Below are 19121 nucleotides of genomic sequence, written 5' to 3' on the forward strand. Positions count from 1 at the left end.
GTTTTCAAATTTGGCACACTGATTCTAGGCTGCCTCACGGTTCTTGTCAGCAAATTTCAACTCAGCATCTCAAACTCTCTAGCGCCAACAACAGGTCAAAGTTGCAAGTACATTTCTGCTTGTTACTTTTGAACCGTATGTCTGATCGTCAAAATCTTAGTATGGCTGGAATCCTTGGGTCAACCCGAATCCAACGCACCCTATGGCGTCATATTCGGCCTGGTATATTTTCCGCCATTTTGAATTTTGTGAAAATCAATTAAAATGCTTCTCCTCCCTCAATTTTTGACCAATTCCTTCCAAACTTGGTAGATGGCAACTTTGGACTAAGCTGCACTAAAAACTTACCCGGTTTTTCGAATTTCATAAGCGTTTGGCCGTGGCTGCCAATCAAATTTGGCTGTGCAGACGCGAAACAGGAAGTGTGCTCATATCTCGGCAGCCCTTTGACCTTTCTTAACCAAACTTGGTGGGATTATGCACCACCCCTCCAAAATGGCCCATACCACATTTGGTGCACATTGGCCATTAGGGGGCGCTATAACTTTCCAAAATGTGTTTTGGCTCTTACATCATTGAGCTCATATCTCAGCAGTCTTTTAGCACAGACACACACACACACACACACACACACACACACCTAGTACACTGGAAGTAATTTCAGCCATCACAGTCAATCGAATTTGACGGTGAAGCCGTGCATGCCTCTAACCGTCTGGTTGGAGGTACATTCCTGCTTGTAAACACTTCCTGTGCGTGCCTATGACCGTCTGCCTGGTCAGTTCTTTCTGTTGCCATGGCAACTTAGGCTGGGTCACCCTGCTTGGCCCCGGATTGCTGCTTGCAGCTATATTTTTCCATATGATTTTGGTTATAAGCTTAATCACCTATTTTTAAATGAGCTTTACCAGTCAGCATACCTCAGCAACAGCACATCTGGCTCCGTTTGAAGACCTTTACCTGTCCGTAAGACATGAGAGGTCTGGACCTCGGGGATTTAAAAAAAAAAAATTTTTTATGGCTTCCTTTTAATGCCGTATTACTCATCTCCATGATGTAAACTCTAGGGGTGTGGCCTGTAAACCGAGGGTATGATATTTAAATGATGATTTTCAGATGGCATGTTTATCCTAGTCATTCTTGCGCTGTGATTGGTGAGATACGAATCTTTCATGAATCACACATGCACCCTGTCGTGAGGTGGTTTCTAAGCTTGGATCCGCGCTGGTTTCTATGCAAGATTGATGAAATGAGGGCCACTCTTTCTATACCTAGCAAGAACCTAACACTTCATATGAATTCAACTTTGTAATATTTTTAGTAATTATTTTTTAAAAAGTGTCCTCCTTTTGTGTGATGTTTAAAAGCATTGTACCTGGCTTCACACTCAAACAATACCTAGAAGAGCTAAAATACAACTAACATGTTTGTTTACAAAGTTGAAATTTTGCTACAGCTATATTTGGCCAGGCTATGTCTGTTAGGCACGATTTTTAATTGAAATGAATAGGGTACACCAACAGAGATGTCCACAAGCACTGGCGACCGGCAGTTTTCTCCGCCTGCACAGGTGGTCTGCGCTGGCTACTCAATCCCAGAAAAAAAATAAAAATAAAAATTTGCCTTTCACTGTTCAAGCAATTTTTATATCGTCTCCGCTGCCCATAATTTTGCCGCAAATTCAATTATTCCACTACAGAATTGTTTCCATTCAGGTCTAGTATGACCGGAAGCAATGCCATATTTGTTGATCGATTCTCACGCTCTGATTGGCTGAGCTGGACCACGTGACCAGACGGTAATGATGCAGTTGGTGGTCGTTGCAGACAATTTCACTTGGTTTTCACAAAATGCTACTGAAGAAAAAGAAACTAAAACCTTCCGTAGGCCAAATAAAGTTAAGTTTTCTGCAGGTTTTTACAGATAAATCATTTTCATATCTAAGAATTTTTTCATATCCAGAAGCTACCCAGAGTACCAAAGTTCCCATAGAGATGTATGGTCCCTTAACTAAGGCTTCATGCTTAAAGTGCAAGTGCAAATAACTAATTGTGTGCAAACATTTTTGCTGAAATTATAAAATTGTACCACACCAGAAGCACAAGTACATTACACATGAACCAAATAAGCTCACCATGTAGTTATGTTGCAGAGCCAGGCAGCGTACTACAGAGGGGAACTGAGAAAGCTAAGCACACAAACATCTGGAGGGAAACTTCATACATATTTTTGCAAGTATTTTGCAGGGAAATGGTTGGTAATTTATTACCCGAGAGCGCACCAGAATGCGCCAGCTACTTCAGATTTTCAGGAGAGCCCTGACCAACATGGACCCTTTTTCTGTACCATCAGCATACACTTTTCCTTACATTATACAGTTTCTGTTGGAGAGTCTAAACTGGAAGGTCTCACACTTGGCATGGATTTGTTTGGAGTCTTGATAAAGGGCAGGGCAGGGCAGATCAGATCAGGGCTGCTATTCCAGTGGAAGTGGGAGCTAGAAGGTTTTGTTCCTACCACATTGGTCTTGTTATTGATGGCCCAGTCTGGGGCCTGTTGCCACCCAGCGGAGAATTTGAAGTGGATCTCTATGGAGGTGCTAGAAGCTGGTATAGAGCCAGACTTGGCTTACTGTACAGACTAAAAATAAAAAACGTAGTAAATGAGGCAACTCCCTCCCTCCCCTCCCCCTCTTATTTTTTTGGGCGGGGGGGGCTTACTGGCTGGCTGCCCACACACAGCCCAGGAACGAGAAGGCCTTTTTTTTTTTTTTTTGTAATTTATTTATTTTACGTTACGTTGAGTTCGTGCTTGGCATGCTGTTAGCCTGCAAAGGGTTTGTCATTCACAGACGGCATGTGGGATAAACAGGTCAGATGTTTTGATCTGTAATGGCTCTCTTCAAGAACACCTGCACATGAGCCGACTTTTAGAGCTGAAGCCAGAGGCATGCAACAGCCCTGCCCTAAACTGATACCCTGTGGAATTGGTGGCAGCTATCATTCTAACATTTAATACTAAGCATTGGGTGACCTAAAAGTCCAGCTGAAATGGATGCTGAATTTGCTGTACTGGAGAAGCTTTGTATAGAATTTTTTTTTCTTTCCTTGAAGCAGACTGCTGTTTTGTAATCAGCTTTTGCATGGATAAGGGCTGTTAACAGACCTTCGCCTCCCACTGTATAAACTGAACATCCCTAATAAAATAAATAAATAGACAGAGCAAAGAGGTGGCCACAGACAGCCTAATTCTCCGACATGCAGCAGGGGAAGAATGGCCAGGCCGCAACCCAATAAAACGCCTTACATGGCAACTGGCAGGATCTGTCTCCCTAAGAGTCTTGTTTGAATTCACTCCAAGTTCATCCCTCTTGAAGATGTTTTGTGTATAATGGAGACTGGAAATCTACTGCTGAAGTGGTGTGGAGCTAGTTGCATGAACAAGGAGAGCAGATTTCTAGCCAAAGTACTTCTCTGCCCTGAATTCGGAAATATTATGGAGCAATGATCATCTAGCCCCACTCTGGCTGAATTCACTTGTGTGACCTAGAGGTCAAAACTTATAAAAAAAAAAAACTTGTATATAAAAAAAATATAATTCCTGCTGGATCAGTTCATTGAGAAAGGAAGGATGGCCAAGCTCAGCTTTATGGTTTGTTTTAATCAGTCCCGAGTGTGAAGGTGACATCCGCTCATCTTGGCCTATAAGATACTGGCAGGCTTCCACAGCTTACGACCCTGTTTATCACCATTGTTTAAAAAGAATGGGGCCTTAAGAGACAATACCTGAAGTAAATCAAGGTTTCACTCACCTCCTCTGGTCCACTATCTTGTTTATTCTCTATATTCCTCATTCTTTTGCCTTTTATAACCCCTCATTCTTATGTTTGTATGTAGGTGCCAAGCCATTGGAACTCGAACCTTTGTGAGCCCAACCCATGTAAGAATGAAGCAACCTGCCACAGTATGCTGGGAGATTTTTACTGTGCGTGCACTGAGGACTATGAGGGAAAGACCTGTGCTGATCGCAAGGATCACTGCAGGACCGCCCCCTGCCAGGGTAATGAATACCAGCCCTGTGTACTAATAGTTGCTCTTTGTAAACCATTTCTCCTTTTTCCACAGTTCAGCTGGACTTGGATATAAAGCGCTTACTGAATGTCCTGATCTGTGCTACGTCTCTATAGATGTACCTGATCTAGTGTTTATTACAATACTCCCGCTCCGGGGTGTGTGGTGTAATACTGGTTTACCTCTGTCCGTCTATCCAAAACATCCTTTTTCTCACCAACCCTTTTCAGGTCCGTCACACATCGACTTCCTGTAATGTGTTTACGAAACATGGCATGGATTTTACAAAATTTTCATAACACTTTTCTCAGCAACTACAAATCACAACTGCTTGATATTTGGTACCAAGCTTCAGCTTGGGGTTCTATACCGTGTATACCGTTTTCAGGTCTGTCACACATCGACTTCCTGTTTACCGACTGAATGTATTTACAAAACCTATAGGGTGGATTTTGACGCTATTTCAAGAACCAAAACATGATTTCAAAATGACAGTTTACCAAAATGCTATTTGAAATCCCTGGGGAGAGACACTGCTCTTTACTTACTTGTTTCAGGGTTAATTATTTGTTGAAGTCACCATTCGTAATAAGTGTCCTATTCCTTCGATTGCTTGCATTCTGATATAAGCGAGAGCGGGGGTATATGGAAGTGAGCAGTAGCTCACCGTTGATCTTTTGTTTTTGTGTGTTCTCTTTCTTGGTCTCATAGTGATCGACAGCTGCACAATCACTGTAGCGAGCAACACCTCAGTCGGAGGCGTGAGACGCATCTCCTCCAATGTATGTGGGTCTCATGGCCACTGCATCAGTCAGCCCAGTGGCAACTTCACCTGCACCTGTGACCCTGGCTTTACCGGCACTTATTGCCATGAAAGTGAGTCGTCCTGCCATCTTGTCCCTTTTTTTTTTTTTTCCCTTTTCTGTGTGCTTACCTTGTTTCATGTTTCAGACGTGAATGACTGTGTGAGTAGCCCATGCCGCAATGGGGGAACCTGCATCGATGGGGTCAACTCTTTCCAGTGCTTCTGTCCTGATGGCTGGGAGGGCAAACTATGTGACCTCAGTGAGTACATCACCACCTCCCTTCTTGACGGTCCCCTTCCCTCTTGGTTCACGCTCACTTAGCTTTCCTGTCTTTTAGATGTGAACGAGTGCAGCAGGAACCCATGTAAGAACGGGGGCCGCTGTCAAGACCTGGTCAATGACTTCTACTGTGAGTGCGCTGATGGCTGGAAGGGTAAAACATGTCACTCGCGTGAGAGCCAGTGTGACTCTAGTACTTGTGCCAACGCGGGTACGTGCTATGACCATGGAGACACCTTCCGCTGTGCTTGTCTGCCTGGCTGGGGTGGACACACCTGCAACTTGGGTAAGCTTGCTAACCTCTGGCGTATATGGTCAAAAAATGCTGCAGTGAAAGGCAGTAGTTCTTGTAGGGCTTCTGATTGTATGTTGAGTAACCTGAGAACAGATTTGAGTGGCGTTTGTGTCCGTCGTGGTAACGGTGAACCTGTTCTCTCTGTGCACTCCAGCAAAGAACAGCACGTGTGCTTCCAGTCCATGTGTTAATGGAGGAACATGTGTGGGAGGTGGTGACATGTTTACCTGCATTTGTAAAGATGGCTGGGAGGGACCTACCTGTTCACAGAGTCAGTTACTAATGTCCTTATTTGTTCTGTTTATGTTATGTAGATTGTTAATACAAGCATTTGAGATTCAATTCCATATGACTGACTTGTTTTCCCTTCTCTCTCTCCTTAACAGACATCAATGACTGCAACCCTCACCCTTGGTAAGCGAGCTGCAGCATTCCCCCCCACCCCTCCACCGTATTTACTCTACTCTAATCAGGGCTGTTGGTGGTTCTGTTGTCCCTGCTGTCTGTGATGACCCTCCCCTTCCCTGTACAACACCACCAGCTGTGAATAACCCTTCTTGCATGGCTTCTGCCCAGTTCCACCCCCCGTTCTTGCCTTCCATTCTGTGCGATCGGATATGGAGGAGGAGGCTGGGCAGGCTGAAGGATAGGATCGGGGGGAGGTTGTAAAGCCAAGGGAAGATGTCCTTAAATCGTTCTCTTAAGCCAACAGCATGGGACAGCTCGAGATGGTTTTAATGGGGCACACAATAGAACCGATGACTCTAAAAGGGTGCCCCCACTGGTGAGGGCTTGAGGGACTGGGAGGAGGAGGCGGGGCTGACTCTTTCTCCTGCAGCCCTCGTTGCCCTCCTGCCATTCTACCCTGCTGACCCACAAGCAGGGGATTGTGGATAGGGATGGGAAAGGGGAGGAGGGGACAGGGAGGGCAGCCCAGCATGGGGCCAGCAGGGATTAGCATCTGAAAAGTGCAGTATTGATGAATGGGATGAGTCTTTTGTAACCTTTCCTATCCTACTCTGTATATATACATTTTTTTTTTCTTTTTCGCTTTTTTCTTTTTCTTTTATGTTGCTACATTTCTGCTATGAAGGGCTAATCAATGTTGTCTCCATTACTTGCATGAATCAGCCCGTTGTCTGTAATTTACTGGTTTTACTCTCTCGTGCAGCTATAACGGAGGAATCTGCGTGGATGGCGTAAACTGGTTCCGCTGTGAGTGCACCCCAGGCTTCGCCGGCCCTGATTGTCGCATCAGTGAGTATTCACAGGGAGGAAAAGTGGGAACGATGAATGCCAGATTACAGAGCATCCTGTCTACTTTGACCTCTTTGAGGAGCAAAGGTTAACCCTTGCTTACACATAGATAGAAGAGATGAATTATTCAAGCAGTGTCAGAAATTCCTCTCTGCTGTCCAGGAGCTGTCTCTTTGTCTCATCTGACTGTTGATGCCTCTGACAGAAAATGGTCTCTTAAGTATTCCATGCATTTATCTGATTTAATGTCTGGTAGCAATCCCAGGGAGCCGCCTACATGAGCCACTGCGTGCTGCCTTTTTTTATTATTATTATTTATTTAAATAAATTAGACGTTTGGCTTGTGGGTTTCTTTTGATGCTGTTTTGCAGCAGTTTTCAATTACGTACTTTTACTGTATAGATGAACATGTGCTTTCCCCCCCCCCAGACATTGACGAATGCCAGTCATCACCCTGTGCATACGGAGCTACGTGTGTGGATGAGATCAATGGCTTCCGATGCATATGCCCACTCGGGCGCTCTGGACGTCGATGCCAAGAGTGTAAGTTACTTTTCTGAGCTGCTTTCCAAGTATAGACTGAAAACCAAAGCCTTGTTCTATACTACTCGAAGTTATGAATAGGATTCTCATAATTGATTCCTGTACGAGTTGATTTTTAAAGACGCTCTCTTGTCATGTGATCCAGTCATAGGCATTGGGAAGATGTGTCATTATACTGGGCTGCAGTTCCCTCATGGCAGCCAATGGGAGGAAGACTGCAACACCTGTCAGTGTCTTAATGGCAAAGTAGAGTGTACAAAGGTAAATGTTACTCTCCCTCAGACGACTGACATGTCTGTATAGAAGCATGCTGTACTGGTCATGCCAACATTTAATGGGGCAAGCAGTGGTTCTGGGGATACAGTCGGCAATGAACAGGAGACGTGAAATGCACAGAATAAATACAGTACCAGTCAAAAGTTTGGACACCACCTAATTCAGTGGGTTTTCTTTATTAAGACGCTTCATGTCTTGAAGTAATGATGGATGTCATTTCTCTTTAGTTAGTTGAGCGGTTCTTGACATAATATGGATTACTACAGTTGTGGAATAGGACTGTTTACTGTATTTTTATTATACTCCCGCTCTGAAGGAGGGGGGGTATACTGGTTTACCTTGGTCTGTCTATCCGTCCATCCGAAACACCCTTTTTCTCACCAACCACAAATCATAGCCACTTGGTACCAAACTTCAACTTGGGGTTCTATACCATGTGCACTGTTTTCAGGTCTGTCGCACATCGACTTCCTGTTTACCGACTGAATGTATTTACGAAACATGTAGCATGGATTTACAAAGTTTTCATAACACTTTTCTCAGCAACTACAAATCACAACTGCTTGATATTTGGTACTGAGCTTCAGCTTGGGGTTCTGTACGGTGTATACCGTTTTCAGGTCTGTCGCACATCGACTTGCTGTTTACCGACTGAATGTATTTACGAAATACAGGGTGGATTTTGACGCTATTTCAAAATGACAGTTTACCAGGATGCTAATTGAAAGACCTGGGGAGAACACTGCTCTTTACTTACTTATTTCAGTGTTAATTATTTGTTGAAGTCAGCATTCCTAAGTGAGAGCGGGGGTATACGTAAGTGAGTAGTAGCTCACAGTTGATCTTATTTACTGTTTGATCTCAAACACATTTAAGAAGGCAAGAAATTGCACTATTTTAACTTTTGACGAGGTACCTGTTAATTGAAAAGCATTCCAGGTGACTACCTCATGAAGCTGGCTAAGATAATGCCAATAGTGTGCAAAGCGTCAAGGTAAACGCTGGCTACTTTGAAGAATCTAAAATATGAAACCTATTTTGTTTGTTGTGGCGTTTTTACTTTTTCCTTCTTTACTACACTTCCATATACTGTATGTACCATGTTGTTATTTCATAGTTTTGTTCTACAGTGTAGAAAATAGTCAAAATACAGAACCTATGAATGAATAGGTGTGTCCAAACTGTGACTGGTGTATTGTACACTTTTTTTTTTTGTGCTTTGACTCTCAACGGTGACATGTGGAATGTGAGGTATTGGGTTTCGTACAAGTGTGTCGTTAAATTTGTCATTTTAATACAAACATGATGGATATTTTCACTTTTGGGAATGACCTATGATCCTTGTAACCCTCTGTCAGGTGGTTTGTGGCAGGCGCCCATGTCTTCTGCCAGGAGCCCCAGGGAGAGAGCATCACATCTGTCCAGCGGGTCGTGAGTGCCTAGAACATGGCTTCCTCACCTGCCTCTCTCCCCCATGCCACCACTGGGGCTTCTGCTCAAGTCCCGATGCCCCACCAGCTCTTCACACAAAGTGTGAGCCCAATACAGGATACTTGGGTAACAGCTGTGCCCGGATTACTCTCATCTTCAACCGGGACAAGCTCCCCACGGTGAGTTTGGGATTAATATTGTAATTCTGATTTGCATAGCTGTTGAATTTAACAGCTGTTGGGTAAACAGCATGTTCTATTGTGAAGTACTGATTTCCGTCCTAGGGTACAACAGTGGAGAATGTATGCTCGGAGCTGAGGTACCTGCCTGCTACACGAAGCCTTGCCAAAGATAATGCCCTGTTGGTTCTTTGTGAACTCTCCTACTCCAACCAGGATGCAGTAGAGGTGGCCATGGTAAGTGAACTGATTTAGTCGTGTGTGTAAAGAAATAAAACCTGTCTGCTGTTGGTTGTGGAGCTCACTGTTTACTGCATATACAGGGATGGGAATTTTCCGCGGAATTCCGCGGATTTTATCAACCCTGGGGTCATTTTTGTGAATCGTCTAAATCCGAGGAGAAAATATTTAGGGGGGGTTAGGTATGTGTTGACCCGATCAACCATCGGGAACAAGGCTCTGTTTACATCGGCAGTTCAGAACGTACACTGTATTTGATTGGCCGTTGAGAGAGAAATATCGCGATTTGACCAATGGTAAACGAGCATAGATAGGAAAGGCCAAAATGTCACATGTAAGCTTCGTTCTAATTGGTTCTTCGCATTTTGCTTTCTTACTCATTCAACGTGGCGCTCCACGAGGCTGGAGATTGAGGATGTAACAGCGAATAAGAGCTTCAAAATGGTGAAAATTATCACAAAAGAAAACGAATCGCTTATTCAGATTAGCTGCTAAAAGGAAAAAAACATCTCTGCAATGAAGCATTCCTAGAAAAAGAACAAGTACTTTGTAAATATGTTGAAAACTTAGAGTAGTGTTGCTAGTTATGTGATTGTGACTTTGGGAGCTGAGAGAACTGTTCAACAGGGAAATTGTGTTTCTGTTGAGACAAGTTCACTGCAAAAGAGGTAACTGCATTCTTTAATAAAGTAACTGAAACATTTACAGGATTGTCAAATATTCTGTCTTTGTGTTTAATTTATATTCATCATTCCTTTCGTTCTAGCATGAAGTTAAAAATTCTTTTTAGCTGAGCATTATTGAGACTATTTTTGTGTTTGTGTCCAAAACTCAAGCTTCTTTGGACTGAAAATATTATTCAACTGAGCAATCTGAGACCATTTCTAGTGGTCTAAAATGTATAAAACTCATTAGCTTCCGGGGGCCGACCCCCGACCAGGCTCCGCCCTGGACCTGGCTGGGGGCTGATGGCCCCCAGACCCCCGATTAAATTTTCAGCTGAAAATACAATTTCTCATTCTTATCCCTGCATATACTTCAGTGGTGTGGCTTTCTCAGTTATTTTGAAGTGTTTTTATAGTTGGTACACGCTATAGCCAAAAGTATGTGGATATCTGACCATTAAACATCCCATTCCAAAGCTGTACATTTAATATCGAGTTGTTCCCCGTTTGCTGCTTTAACAGCCTCCACTGTTTTGAGAAGTCTTTCCACTAGGTTTTTGTAGAGATTTGGTCACAAGAGATCGGACACTGATGTCTAGTGTGAAGTTGCCATTCCAGTTGATCCCAAAAGTGTTCAGGGGTATTGTCATGCTGGAAAATGAGTCTTTGTTCCAGTGAAAGGAAATTGCAATGCAGTATACAATGACATTCCAGACAATTGTGTATTTCCCCAACTTTGTGGCAACCATTTGAAGAAGACATGTGCATGCGCGCACACCAGTGTTATGATTTGGCCATATAACCACTGCCCTTAACTTGAAATTAGCTACGATATTTAAGTTTATAATTTATCTTGAGGATTCCCACAGACACTCCGTCCAACATCCCTTTTACTGTTTCAATTTGCATTTTCCTGCAATGCACAAAGCCTGTAAGATAACTTTCCAGAGGAAATGGAAGTAAAAACCACAAGTTCCGTCTTTTTTAATGTGTTTTTCCTCTACGAGTGGGGCACAAGGTGTCCGTGGTTCATTCCGCTCATTTTGTTTTACACAAGTTAACAAGTTTAACTGTCCAACTGAAGTTTGAAGTCCCTTGCACACCAAGTCTGAATTTTCAGACATGTTCTCATGAAAATAACACGGGTCATTAAATACTTGTCCTTGTTAGTCTTTACACAAAAAGAACGAAGTTTGGTATGATGAAAAAATAAATATCGGTTCTGTTTGTGAAATTTCATATGGGGGAAATAATTACCTGGCCAATCAAATGAGGGTTCTATACTGATGTCGCACAATAGAAGGATATGCGGAGGGAATCCATGACCTAATGGTTAGAGAAGCAGCTTTAGGACCAAAAGGTTGCTGGTTTGATTCCCTGGACCAGCAGGAATGGCTGAAGTGCCCTCGAGCAAGACCCCGAACCCCCAGCTGCTCCCCAACGACTCCGCATATTGTACGTCGCTCTGGATAAGAGCGTCTGCTAAATGGCATTAATGTAATGTAATGCGACGCAGAAAAAGCTGTAAAAATGTTTGAGTAGCTCATTAATCTTGTTACCCAGCATCCCATTTGTCAGCTTCAACTCTTGAATGAGATTATGAAGCATTCCCTGTTGTCTCCGTTCCAATAACGGGTGTACTCAAAACGTTCTCTTTTTTTTGTCTAAAAGTATTGTCTTCACTACTAGACAACTCCATTGTTCACTCAGGACACTACTGACTGTCACGGTGTGAAACGAGCACAAAATAGAAGGTAAAATATTAAATTCACATTTTCATGTCAGGCGGCGGTGTAGTGGTTAGCGCTGTCGCCTCACAGCAAGAAGGTCCTGGGTTCGAGCCCCGTGGCCGGCGAGGGCCTTTCTGTGTGGAGTTTGCATGTTCTCCCCGTGTCCGCGTGGGTTTCCTCCGGGTGCTCCGGTTTCCCCCACAGTCCAAAGACATGCAGGTTAGGTTAACTGGTGACCTCTAAATTGACCGTAGGTGTGAGTGTGAATGGTTGTCTGTGTCAGCCCTGTGATGACCTGGCGACTTGTCCAGGGTGTACCCCGCCTTTCGCCCGTAGTCAGCTGGGATAGGCTCCAGCTTGCCTGCGACCCTGTAGAACAGGATAAAGCGGCTACAGATAATGAGATGAGATTTTCATGTCAAGCGTTTGTCGTATCTGGTCTGTAAAGGCTTTGAGTCTTGAGGTTATTAAATAAACCTATTAGATATACTATTCGGATATTTGTCTGCAGTCATGCATTCCTGTTGGTGTACTCCGTATTTTGCGAGGTGTGTAATACACCTAAAGCTTTGCATTTCATCCCCCCTTTTTTCTTCTTTTTAATGAGTTATTGTGGCTTATGTGGATCGCTAAGTGCCTTTACTTGTGTATGGATTTGTGTGATGCACACATTACAGCAAGCTGACTCACAGCTTCAGGAAATGCTGAGGTATCCTGAGCTGCAGGTCGTTGCATGTTGGAGATTTTCGTAAGTCAGTGGGATGGAGGCATGAAATGAGAGAGTGATCATAATCCTTGCAAATACAGGCTTCCTTGTTTCTCTTCTTTGAACTTAGGAACTAGTGTATTTTAAATCGCGTGTGTTTCCAGTTGCTGTCCAAGACAGTGCTGTAGTCGAGGCACTAAACCTAGAGTCCGAGTCTGGTCTCAAGTCCCCAGTGTTCAAGTCCAAGTCATTAAAGAAAACTGAGTCAAGTCCGAGTTAAGTCCACTATTGATCCGAGATGAGTCAGAGACAAATGACCCGTGCGCACGTTCTCTAAAACACCATTGATCGCTTTAAGTAGTGTGAAAATGTATGCCCCATACCATAGGCTACAAAAAAAAAAAATTCTGTCAGGAATATTTAGGAAAAGGCTAGTGACACTAATGTTAAGCATCCATGTCAAAAATATACCACAAATTATGGCATGTTACAAAAAAATAAAGAAAAAAAAATCTTTGTCTCCAGTTTACGAATCCGAGTCATCAGTGCTCAAATCCAAGTCAAGTCACGAGTCCTTAAATTTAGGGCACGAGTCAGACTCGAGTACTGCAAGCCTGATCCAAGGTGTCTCTCAACTTGCACAAATTCCCACAAAACTTGCATTTCAGACCACCATATTTAGATGACCGTATTCCACAAGTTTAAATCGCATCACTCATTCTCAATCAGGATTTCCTGCAATGTGTATCTTTTTACTTCCTCCTGTCTTGCTGTCTCTCCACCATGCATGCGCGTGCGCACGTACATGCGCGCGCGCGCACACACACACTCCTAACACATCCAATGTTGGCTCTGTGCAGTCTTTCCAGCAGGACGAGCAGCCTGACCACAGTCGGATCCAGGAGGCGGCCAGCACCATCGTCAGCACGCTGTCCAAGCGCCACAACAGCACCATCATGCTGGCTGTCATCGAGGTCAAAGTGGAGACACGGGTCGTGCCTCAGTCTGTGGGTGAGCATCCACCAATTCACGTAGATTAAACGGCTATGACAGGAGGGTGCCTGGAGACCAGAGGCTGTAAAGCCAGTGTGATTCATGCTCTTTCTCTCACTTTAGCTGATGCAGCATGGGAACAGCATGACTAAGCTGAAGTCACTGTCTGCATGCTTTCAGGCAGTAATGACTCCTAAAGAGTCCAAAATGACAAGGCCTTCTCTGGTGGAAATGCAGTAATTTTAGGAGCTGAAAGGTTAAAAGGTGCCTCAAATCTTGAGAAGCTTTGAAGTAGAAGAGGGTGGATTCTCTTGAGTCTCTTTCCTGTCAAGCTGTTTCACTGACTATCTATTGTGAAGAGTGATCCAATTAAATTGGAAAGCTTTCTGTACAAAACTTCATTATATAAGACAATCCCCCCCCCCCCAAATTTGGCCCAAAACTTAGAATAAATAATGTACTTGGCTTGACTTATTCCTAGTTCTTGACCTCAAGGAATTATGGTTAATTAGTAATTATTGTATTAATGATACCCTCAGACCCCAGAGGGTTAAAGTATTTTCTAGCACGCTAATGATTTTGGCATGCTCTAACGTCATCCATTTCAACAAACCTTAGTAGTATTTTCAAAGTCATATGACTTTTTTTTTTTTTTAAAGTACAATCATGGCACACATACAACAGAGATTATTGTAGCTGAACTTGTGCTGAATACAAAAAATCACAGATAAATGAAGATGTGAAAAACATGACCTTACCCATTGTAACGAGCCGTTTTGATCACTTGGTGATTCTGTTCAGTCTTGTATGTATCAAACACAAACTTAAATCTGCTCCATTTGATTTGAACAATTAACTGGCCATCAAAAAATGTATGTCCTATTGTTTTGGGATTAAGAGTTGGCAGTGGGAGGGGGTATTCAATGAGAAGGGTAAAAAATTCCATTCTATTCAATGAGAAGAGTGAAAACTTGCCAAAGCTTAATAGCCCAAGAGCATTAGCTCAAAATTGAGTCCAACCCGGAACAAATTAGTAACAAGCTGAATTTTTCAGAATATGTTCAGAATACCCTTAGGAATAACGTACTAAAAGTCCCCGGGAATCCACCTTGTGCTCTCTGAGAAATTCAAGATGGCGTCCAAAATGGCCACCGATTGGAGATTTTTCAATATCTCAGGGATAAAACATAATATAAATGCAATTAAAATGTTAAATTATATGTTCTCTCATACAAGCAATGCAAATTCACCATTGTCACACTGTTAAAATTAACCAAGATTACAAGGTCATTAATGTGGAAATTACATGGAATTTGATGGTTGACATGATTGACAGATTAGCTTAGTAGGCTACCTACATACATGAACATAATGTAAGACAACAATTAGACATCAATTTCCTTAATATTTAGTGCATCTTTAAGCTTTGATAAAATATTAAAGGGAAATTAAATTTGAGAACTCTATCTTCTAAAACTACAATGGCAAGCTGTTTCAGTACACTTCAACATTCCGGCGACTTTCATGACAAAAAGGTCTGCCTCAATAAAAGCTCTTGCTTATAAACAATGAGTAGACTTAAACACTTCTCAGTGCCTCAGTTGTAATGCTTGGACCTTTGTTGTACCATCAATGAAGTAGGGAATTTATTCAAGCTTGTTTAAGGGTGGAAAAAAATTAATCTTTGAGTTTCTAGCGCCAGTCTTTACTACTAGCAATGCCAGTGTGTTCGGACAAAAAAATGACTGAACTCAGCATGACCTTTTAACATGCCATTTTTCATTTTACACCACCAATTTACTTTAATTAATATTAATGAAAATAAGTGCTCCAACCCCTAGTAATTGTGTTTGTTGTTTTGTGAACAGAATAGGATGATACGGAGTGAACGAGTAACCAATGGATCCACACTATACACAAATATACTGTTATAATAATGTGTACATTGTTATTATATAATGTTAATACACAATGTAATTAATACACACATGTTGGAATTTACTCTCCTACCCTACAAAACATATATTCTGACCTTTTAATTGCATTAATATTTTGGGCCTGAGATATGGGCAGATCTCCATTTGGCGGCCATTTTGGACGCCATCTTGAATTTCTCAGAGAGCACAAGGGGGATTTCCGGGGACTTTTAGTATGTTATTCCTAAAGGTATTCTGAACATATTCTGAAATTTTCAGCTTGTTACTAATTTGTTCCGGGTATAACCCTATTACTCCTGGGCTATAATCCCGTCAGGTCAAGTGATCAAAACGGTTCGTCACAATGGGGCAAGGTAATGTTTTTACACACATTCCAACACTGTTCGATAAGTGTTTTGCAACAGATTGTACTTTTAAATAAATAAATAAAATCATGGCATACATACTCCATAGATATTATTGTAGCTGAACTTGTGCTGAATACAAAAAAGTCATATGACTGAAAAATACTGCTTGGATTTGTCGAAATTGACATCAGAGGATCCCAAAATCATTAGAGTGCCTGAAAACGATGAAGAAAAGAGAGCAAACAAGTGATGGTGTGCATTTTGTTTCCTCAAGAAGCATGCAAAGATTATGCACTACAGTGCACGCACACTAACCAATATGCTCATAAGAAATTTATACTCACTCGAGTATAAATTTGATCTTCGGCTGGATCGAGTCGAAGTTCAAAAAGGCACTGCTCATCAGTGTCGCAGTTCTCAAGATTGAATTGAATTGCTGTCCTGAATCATCCGAAGTGCCTCCTGAGCATCAAATCGCCATGTCCTCTCGCAACAAGTTTTGCCTCCAAACAGGTAGCCTAAACCGTGGCTGATAGTTTATCCTGTTTACGGTGGTCGTTCCTGCTGCGAAAGAGAAACCAGTTGAAACCGAAAGAGTGAAGGCGATCATGCCGTTACCATGTGAATAGTCTTCTATGAATGTGTAAGTGGGCACTTGGCGCTCTGACTCTGGTGTAACTGAGTAACGTGACAAGTTTTACGTTTCATCTAATTTAGGTCATTTAAAAAAATATTCGGCACATAAAGTTTGTCAATACGTTTATCATGTTTGTATGATTTTAAAAACTCGAAGATATTAATCTAAATACATGACCGCCTCATTCTAAACCTGCCGAGCTTCGCCAGCAAAGCTCTCGACCCCAGAGGGTTAAACACGTTATAGAAACAATATTTTAAGTGCATATTAATTTCAAATGAAGGTTCTAAACTGTGTATTGCAAGATTTATTAATGTAACGAGACTGTTAAAGAACACGTGTACACACTGATTATTTCTATTGTTTTCATGTCATGGTGTGTTTCGAGATGATTAATGGAAGAAAAAATGTGGGGTTTTTTGTTTGTTTTTGTATGTAGATTACCTAGTGCCTGTGCTGTGCGTGGTCTTCTGTGCGCTCTGGGTGTTCTGTGTGATCGTGTGCGTGTGGTGGACACGTAAGCGACGAAAAGCGCGCGAGAGGCGTGAGCATGCATCTGTGGAGGAAAGCGTCAACAACCAGTGGGAGCCACTGCGACCAGTGACACGGCAGCAGCACAAGGACAACCGCGATGCTGAATACGAGCGCGCCAAGCTGATGGGCAACGCCGAGCGGGCGTGCAAAGGCTGCGAAGACGACCAGCTGGAGGAAGAGGACGAGGAGGAAGACGAACTGAAGCGGTGTGAGAAGTGGTGTGGGACAGAGGGCAGCAAGAGGCCCATCCAAAAGTACTCGAAAGCAACAGTGCAAGTGAACAGCGAGCTGATCTGCACCACGCGCAGCAGCACTGCACCCATCAAAGCACCTCACCGGACAGCCCGCAGCCACAAAGACAACCGCTGGAAAAACACAAACCGCGCCGCTGGCCAAGACCCCAAAGAGCTGTATGTATAGACGCTATTGCACAGACCCGGGCACAAAGAGAGGCTCTTCTTCTGACGAAGAAAACAAGACTGTCGAGTTTGAGAGAGAGAGAGATGGAGAACTTTGGGTTTTTTCCTTTCGTTTTCACCTTTTTATTTAATGTGCAGAGACTGAGTCTGATTTTTTTGTTTGGGTTTTTTTTTTTTTCCCCTTGAAACATTTTTTTTTTTTTATTATTTCTGTTGTACAGATGAAGTGAATTTGTTTTACTTTATAAGAAAAGGTGAAGAGATGGCCACTTTTTGTTTGGTTTTTTTTTCCTTTCAAAATGTACTGCTGAAAGAAATTGAGCAGGAAATTAAGGAGAAAAATAAACTGTGGAAAGACTTTCGTTTCATGTTTACAGATGATTCTGGTTTTATTCACTTGTGAGTGGCCTGTAATTTTGATGGAGCTGCCAGTGAAGTGCACTGGCCCTGTGGACAGAAGTAACTTCTAACTTTTTTTTTTTTTTTTTTCTTCACCCTTCCCTCTCCTCCCGATTCATCTCATGACCTCTCCTCACTCCATGCTTGCCTTACTCAGCTTGCAGGTTGGTGCCGGTGAAGTGCCTGTGAAGTTTGTTTTTTGTGGGTTTTTTTTTTTTTCCTCTTCTTCCTCGTGTCTGTTGTCTTGGCTGAACACTCCTTAAACGATAAAGGATTGCAGTATTTTGAGTTGGTAGCAAGTGCCTTCTGACAAGCCCGTTGCGTCTCTCGCTGTCGAGGTCAACCCCAATAGATCACACAGGGCGCTCGTCTCCCATTTTGTACCACCGAGGTATTTGATTAAAGAAAAGAAAGAAATCTGTAAATATTTGTACATAGTAAAGGAGTCGCTGTGTATATTTGAATTTAGTAAATTAAGTCACAATTTTTTTTAATTACTATTATAATTATGATTGAAATTTATTAATATTTTTGTTTTTTTCTTTTACAATGCCATTCCTTTTATTTATGCCAGTTGACATAGGCAGGTTTTATATAAGTATACAGCATCCACAGTCAGAACAGTAATGTAATCAAAGTGCATCTTTTTTTTTTTTTTTTTTCCTTTCACGTTGATGCAGGTAATTCTTTAAATTTAGGTGGTATATTGTGGCGTGCGTTTTTCTTCCGTTTAACAACAACAACAAAAAAATCCTCTATGCCCTTCTCAGCATCTGTCCTTCCTTGCTGTTATGGAAACCTGCAGAAATTCCTGATACATGTCGAAGCTATGGGGCCAAAGGTGCCTTTGTTATGGCACTGGTCTCTCCTACGATGTGAAACTGTGTTCTTGCTCCTGGCTTTTTTTTTTTTTTTTAAATTTGAGGCTTCATGAAGGGAACAAAAATTTTTGTTGTAAAGCAGTTTGTGTTTGAGGTACAAACGAAAATGGATTACCTCCAGAAGTGTCCCCCCCTCTCTCACACACCTTTCAGTTTCATGTTGAATATTACTCTTACTCTTGTGCGTGGCTCCTTTTTGCCACAGATGAGAAGATTCAAAATAAAAGAATTGAAATATCCTGAATTAATCTGCACCACTGCTAAAATATGAAACCCACTTACAAAGCTGGATGTCCATTATGGGAAGGAATGGGTTGGACTCTGAAGAAGATTGGAAAACAGTTTAAAAAAAAAAAATTGTAATTTTTTTTTTTTTTTTCCCTTTTGTACAGAAGAATTGCTCTGCAAATGTTTTGGTTCATTTAGTCAAATTTGTTCTTTAGAAATAAATCAAACTATTTATTAAAGCATTTTATAACAATATACTCAAGAAAACT

General features: G+C 42.2%; 1 protein-coding gene across 4 annotated transcripts in view; it reads left to right on the forward strand.

Moving 5' to 3' along the window:
- jag2b (jagged canonical Notch ligand 2b) overlaps positions 1-18868 on the forward strand; it is a 78508-nt gene extending 59640 nt beyond the window's left edge. For all 4 annotated transcript variants that reach the window (XM_060917708.1, XM_060917709.1, XM_060917710.1 and 1 more), the window contains 13 exons: positions 3897-4059; positions 4782-4946; positions 5022-5135; positions 5214-5441; positions 5605-5721; positions 5837-5864; positions 6622-6707; positions 7137-7250; positions 7396-7511; positions 8885-9136; positions 9242-9373; positions 13338-13488; positions 16831-18868. In XM_060917708.1, the coding sequence (XP_060773691.1) occupies positions 3897-4059; positions 4782-4946; positions 5022-5135; positions 5214-5441; positions 5605-5721; positions 5837-5864; positions 6622-6707; positions 7137-7250; positions 7396-7511; positions 8885-9136; positions 9242-9373; positions 13338-13488; positions 16831-17345 (2181 nt within the window). In that variant the 3' untranslated portion in view covers positions 17346-18868. The remainder of the gene's footprint in view (positions 1-3896; positions 4060-4781; positions 4947-5021; positions 5136-5213; positions 5442-5604; positions 5722-5836; positions 5865-6621; positions 6708-7136; positions 7251-7395; positions 7512-8884; positions 9137-9241; positions 9374-13337; positions 13489-16830) is intronic.
- The last annotated feature ends 253 nt before the right edge of the window (positions 18869-19121 follow it).

The sequence above is a fragment of the Neoarius graeffei genome, chromosome 3, assembly GCF_027579695.1.
Source record: "Neoarius graeffei isolate fNeoGra1 chromosome 3, fNeoGra1.pri, whole genome shotgun sequence".
Lineage (NCBI taxonomy): Eukaryota > Metazoa > Chordata > Actinopteri > Siluriformes > Ariidae > Neoarius > Neoarius graeffei.